Source organism: Quercus robur, chromosome 9 (assembly GCF_932294415.1).
Source record: "Quercus robur chromosome 9, dhQueRobu3.1, whole genome shotgun sequence".
Taxonomy (NCBI): domain Eukaryota; kingdom Viridiplantae; phylum Streptophyta; class Magnoliopsida; order Fagales; family Fagaceae; genus Quercus; species Quercus robur.
In genome coordinates, this window is record NC_065542.1 from 46,632,576 (window position 1) to 46,638,758 (window position 6,183).

Sequence of the window (6,183 nt, forward strand, 5' to 3'; positions counted from 1 at the left end):
CTAGTGAGAAGCATGGCTGAATAGACCAAAAAACAATTAAATAGTAGTAATTGTGGAAAGCAGTGTAAACTGTATAGACAATAGGACGCCTAAAGTCCCTTGTGTAATCAAGAGATTATGTTAATGCGAAAAAAGAAACAAAAGCAATGAATAATTTTATAGTTGAGGAGGCTGGATAGTTTGATTTTTTGCTACCGGCAAATCGGATATATTCCGCAAAGCACACATTTTATACTTTCATAGCTCATCTTATACAAACTGAAGAAATACTAAAAATTATTTATAGAAAAGCATAGGAGAATCAATTTCCCCCAAGTTCCATAGATGCATCTCGATCAATTCAAATGATGGGAAACACTCTTTGAATGAAAATTTGAACTTGCTCACAAAGAAAAAGAATCAAAGCTGATGCGAATGACCTTCAAAGTTCAAAGGAGTGGCACAAAAATCAAAAATAAAGACAGCCCACATCACTGACAAATATTGAGGAAAACAATGCAAGAACACATGAAGCATTGCTAATGAGTAAATTTTACAATACCTGTTCAATTCAGTGAGACTAAAATATACTATAAGCTAAGATTAAGAACAGAACCCCGAGGTGAAAGTGATGGTGGAGGTGTGGCTCCAAATCTTTGAATCTATATACTAATTTCCCCTTTCTTTATCTCTCCTTTTCTTGCTTGACTGCAAAGTAAGTATAATATAGACTTATTATTGCACTAGCAAGACTTGTAGAGTGTGACTGTTGAGTTTACTCTTTAAGAAAAGAACAAGCAACAAGAAAGAGATAGAGAGAGAGACCCAATGAAAAACCAAGAGTGGTTAAGGTTTTGAGGCAATTGGCAATGCCGATGCCGAGGCAGTCCTTCAACACTTACAACCACCATCCAATGCTGAGGCAATCCTTCACCATCCCCTACCACCACCACCACTATCATCTCCTCCTCTTTGTCCTGATACTTCTATCTTATTTTTCTTTTTCTTCTACTGCAAACAATGAGGTTGTTACGTTGTATTCATGGCTTCACAGCTCTCCCTCACCTTCTTCTTCAGCTTTCTCTAACTGGAATTCTTCACACCCCAACCCTTGTAACTGGCCTTACATAACTTGTTCTTCAGAAAACTTTGTTACTGAGATCAATATCCAGTCTATTGAGCTAGCTCTTCCCTTTCCTTCCAACCTTTCCTCCCTTCACTTCCTCCAAAAGCTCATTGTTTCTGATGCTAATCTCACTGGGACAATCCCTCCTGATATAGGATATTGCACTGAGCTTACAGTCATTGATGTTAGTTCAAATAGTCTGGTGGGAACTATACCTTCAAGTGTTGGCAAGCTCCAAAATCTCAAGGACTTGATTTTGAACTCTAACCAGCTTACTGGTCAAATCCCAGCAGAGCTTGGTAATTGCATCAACCTTAAGAATCTCATTGTATTTGATAATTATTTAAGTGGGAAACTTCCTGTTGAACTAGGAAAACTGTCAAGTTTGGAAGTTATACGCGTGGGAGGGAACAAAGACGTTGCAGGAAATATCCCAGATGAGCTTGGAGACTGTCAGAATTTGAAGGTTCTTGGTCTTGCTGATACTAAAATATCAGGCTCTATTCCTGCTTCACTGGGTAAACTAAGCATGCTTCAGACACTGTCAGTCTATACTACAATGCTTTCTGGTGAGATTCCACCAAATATATGCAACTGTTCAGAGCTTGTCAACTTATTCCTTTATGAGAATTATCTCTCAGGTTCACTTCCAGCAGAGTTAGGTAAACTTCAGAAGCTGGAGAAGATGTTGCTATGGCAAAACAACTTTGTTGGCAGTATTCCTGAGGAAATTGGAAACTGCAAAAGCTTGAAGATTATTGACCTCGCCTTCAATTCTTTATCTGGGAGCATACCTCGGTCTTTTGGAAACCTATCAAACCTTGAAGAGCTTATGCTCAGTAACAATAACATCTCTGGTTCAATCCCATCTGTTCTTTCAAATGCTACAAACCTCTTGCAGTTACAGCTTGATACTAATCAGATATCAGGTCGGATTCCTGCAGAGCTTGGGATGTTGACAGCAATAACGGTTTTATTTGCGTGGCAGAACAAACTTGAAGGAAGCATTCCACCAGCATTGGCGGGTTGCCGGAGCCTTGAAGCCTTAGATTTGTCCCACAATGCACTCACTGGTAGCTTACCCCCTGGACTATTTCAGCTTCAAAATTTAACAAAGCTTCTCTTAATTTATAATGACATTTCAGGCTCAATTCCTCCAGAGATCGGTAAGTGCACTTCTCTTATTAGGCTTAGACTAGAGAATAATAGAATCAGTGGGTATATCCCAAAAGAAATTGGGATTCTCAACAACCTTACTTACCTTGACCTGTCTGAAAATCATCTTGCTGGATCAGTACCAGAAGAGATTGGCAATTGTGCTGAACTGCAAATGTTGAACCTAAGTAATAACACCCTTGGAGGCACATTGCCTAGCTCATTGTCTGCCCTGATCAAGCTTCAAGTATTGGATGTTTCTATTAATCAGTTTCTGGGGCAGATTCCTGGGAGTTTTGGGAAGCTTACTTCACTGAACAAACTCATTCTTAGTAGAAACTCACTCTCCGGATCAATACCTTCCTTGCTTGGTCGCTGTTCTGGTCTTCAGTTGCTTGATCTAAGTAACAATGCACTTTCTGGCACAATCCCTGCAGAAATATTTGAAATTGAAGCTCTTGACATTGCTCTAAATTTGAGTTCCAATGAACTATCTGGTGTAATCCCATCACAAATTTCTGCTCTCAACAAGCTCTCCATACTAGACCTTTCGCACAATAAGCTTGAAGGTGACTTGATGGTACTATCTGGGCTCATAAATCTTGTTTCTCTGAACATTTCTTACAATAATTTCACCGGTTATCTTCCTGACAGCAAGCTATTTAGACAGTTATCAGCAACGGATTTGGCAGGGAACCAAGGATTGTGTTCTAGGGGCCATGATGCATGTTTCCTTAGCAATGCTACTAGTATGACAAACAGCAGTGGTTTTAGGAGGTCACAGAGTCTAAGATTAGCCATTGGGTTGCTAATTTCCTTGACCATTGCATTGGCAATATTCGGGGCTATTGCAATTTTTGGAGCACGGAAGATTATTAGAGACGACAACGATTCTGAGATGGGAGGGGATTCATGGCCTTGGAAGTTCACTCCATTCCAGAAATTAAACTTCTCAGTTGAGCAAGTTTTGAAGTGTCTAGTTGAATCTAATGTAATTGGAAAGGGATGTTCAGGAATTGTTTATCGGGCAGAAATGGAAAATGGGGAAGTCATTGCAGTAAAGAAGCTGTGGCCAACGACAATGGCTGCTGGATATAACTGCCAAAATGTGAGGACAGGAATCAATGGAGTGGTTCGTGATTCCTTTTCAGCTGAAGTAAAAACGCTTGGCACAATCCGGCACAAGAACATTGTAAGATTCTTGGGTTGCTGTTGGAATCAAAACATGAGATTGCTAATGTATGATTATATGCCCAATGGGAGCTTGGGCAGTCTTCTTCATGAACGAAGTGGTAACTGCTTGGAATGGAACCTGAGATATCAGATTGTATTGGGGGCAGCTCAAGGTTTGGCTTATTTACACCATGACTGTGTTCCTCCCATTGTTCACAGGGACATTAAGGCCAACAACATTCTCATTGGTCCTGAATTTGAACCTTATATTGGTGATTTTGGGCTTGCCAAGCTTGTTGATGATGGAGATTTTGCTCGGTCTTCCAACACTGTTGCTGGTTCCTACGGTTACATTGCTCCTGGTTAGTACAATATTCCAATCTTATCATCCTTCATTGAAAGTACAAATTCTTAAGAATCAATTAATACTTTTAGGAAAAAATGAAAGAACACTTAACAAAAACATTATCTTCATAATCCTTGATAAAACTAATTGTATGATGAATAAATCTTTTAGTCATAGATTATTTTATCATCTCTAATTATAGACATCTTTTCATAAATATACAGATAACTTAAGAATGAGAATACATGCCTAACAAAATTTGCTTTCTCTGCCAATTCAAGGATTTCAAAGTCATTCATAATGAAGAATTACTTTTCGTGTTGCAGTTTTCATGTGGTAATTTTTTGCAATTTTTAAGCTGCATTCATGTGCTTTTTGTGCCTTTGGTTTTCAGAGTATGGGTACATGATGAAGATAACAGAGAAGAGTGATGTCTATAGCTATGGTGTTGTTGTTTTAGAAGTGTTAACAGGGAAGCAACCAATTGATCCAACCATACCAGATGGTCTTCACATTGTAGATTGGGTAAGGCAGAGGAGGGGGGGAGTTCAAGTGCTAGATCCTAGCTTATGTGCTCAACCAGAATCAGAAATTGAGGAAATGTTGCAGACCTTAGGTGTGGCTTTGCTGTGTGTAAATCCTTCCCCAGATGATAGGCCAACCATGAAAGATGTAGCAGCAATGCTCAAAGAGATAAGGCAAGAGAGGGAGGAGTGCATGAAAGTTGATACAATTCTTAATGGATCTTCTGCAAGTGAGAAACAAAAAAACAACAGGTCCGGTCGCGGTGGAGGTCCATCTGCAAATGCAATGATGCCACATTCATACCTCCAAAGCAACAACACAAGCTTTTCTGCTTCCTCATTGCTATATTCTTCTTCCTCCAATGTTAAAACTACTTTCAAATAGTTGGTCAAATCTTCATGTTTGCTAAGCAGTCAAGAGTTCCTTAAATTTTTTGTTTCTAAATCAGTTTAGTTTCACCAATCTGGTTTCTTTATGTAAAAGAGAAATGCTTTAATAATCAGAATCAGCAAAATTCTGACTTTGGTCATAACATTCTTACATTTAATTAGATTAAAATTAACAACAGACGTGATTTATTAGTCAATTCTGGTTGATCTTTTCTTTTTAAGACCGTACACTAAGGTAGACTGCAGGTTTTGGGTGGAATCTATATATTAATTATTTAACCCGTTCCTATTACCAAATAAGCTTCATCAAATTTAGTAAATACACTGCTGAATTAGTAAAAAATATTATTGTAATATAAACTTTGACAAATGCAATTTTAATATTGTAGTGGTATGTATGAAAACATATAACTTGAACAATTTTAGGCTCATCAACAGCATAAAATGTTCAACTTATGCACTCCATATATATATATATATATATATATATGGGGCTTAACGCCTTAACAAGAAAACATTCATAGTAGAATAGGAACTGCGACCGGCATTGGGGTCTTACTTCATCCGTGATAGTAATGTTATAGCGGCGTAGAACATGAAGGAAAGACAAGCTCTAGCTTTTTGTCAACCAGCCCCAATGACCCATTAACCAAGCTTTCATTTCATCATCTACACCCTACAGGAGCAGAGGCCGATGGAGCGAGCCCAGCTTCAAAAATTTCCAGCACAGGTGCTACCGCTTTAGAGATTGATAGAGATTCGTTTCGGAATACCACGTCCTTCTATAGCTCTTTCTACTTTCTTATAACAATAATGAAATATATATATATATATATAAATATATATATATATATATATATGTGGGTTGTAGCTTTAAATAATATTACACCACTCAATAACTTATTATTGAATTTATATTTTAAAAATTCAACCGTTGAATTACATGTTCTATATTTTCTTAACATACATACCAAATTTCATGCCAATCAGATATAATTTACCATTCGGTCCATATATTAATCTTCTATGCATTATTTCAAACTACAACAACTTGAATTTAAACAATTGATTAATGACATGACTATTGATCTTTGGTCACCTTGAAATTTTGCAAGGATGGAGAATATAAAAAGATAATGTAATCTAACGGTAGATTTATCAAATTTGCATCTATTTAAAAACTATTGGTTGGTGTAACGTTGCTTAAATTGCACTAAGTGTAATTTTAAGCAATGTTACACCACTCAATAAAATTAGTCAAAAATTTGACATAAAGTACAATAGTGTGACATAAAATAGTTTCTTAATGAGCATCTATTGTTACTCTAAATATTATGGTCAGTATAAATTCTGTTTATATCTACCATGGCCTATGCCAAGCCATCATTTTCTTCACCGTACTGACGCATTCTCATTCAAAAGACATGTAAGCCCATAATGCAAGCATTCTTATTATTACCCATGATAAAAATTGAAGTAATACTACTACC

General features: G+C 37.2%; 1 protein-coding gene across 1 annotated transcript; it reads left to right on the forward strand.

Annotated features, from left to right (window-relative positions):
- The first annotated feature begins 697 nt into the window (after nt 1-697).
- LOC126698723 (LRR receptor-like serine/threonine-protein kinase RGI2) lies at nt 698-4,858 on the forward strand. The gene is made up of 2 exons (XM_050396124.1): nt 698-3,795; nt 4,174-4,858. The coding sequence occupies exons 1-2, from the start codon at nt 849-851 to the stop codon at nt 4,686-4,688; spliced, it is 3,462 nt and encodes a 1,153-aa protein (XP_050252081.1). The 5' UTR covers nt 698-848; the 3' UTR covers nt 4,689-4,858.
- Nucleotides 4,859-6,183: the final 1,325 nt, after the last annotated feature.

What these genes read in the sequence shown, in the direction of transcription:
- LOC126698723 (XM_050396124.1), top strand. Translation starts at nt 849, where the DNA reads ATGCCGATGCCGAGGCAGTCCTTCAACACTTACAACCACCATCCAATG. An exon ending in CTACGGTTACATTGCTCCTG is followed by an intron (nt 3,796 to 4,173) that starts GTTAGTACAATA and finishes TTTGGTTTTCAG; the next exon opens with AGTATGGGTACATGATGAAG.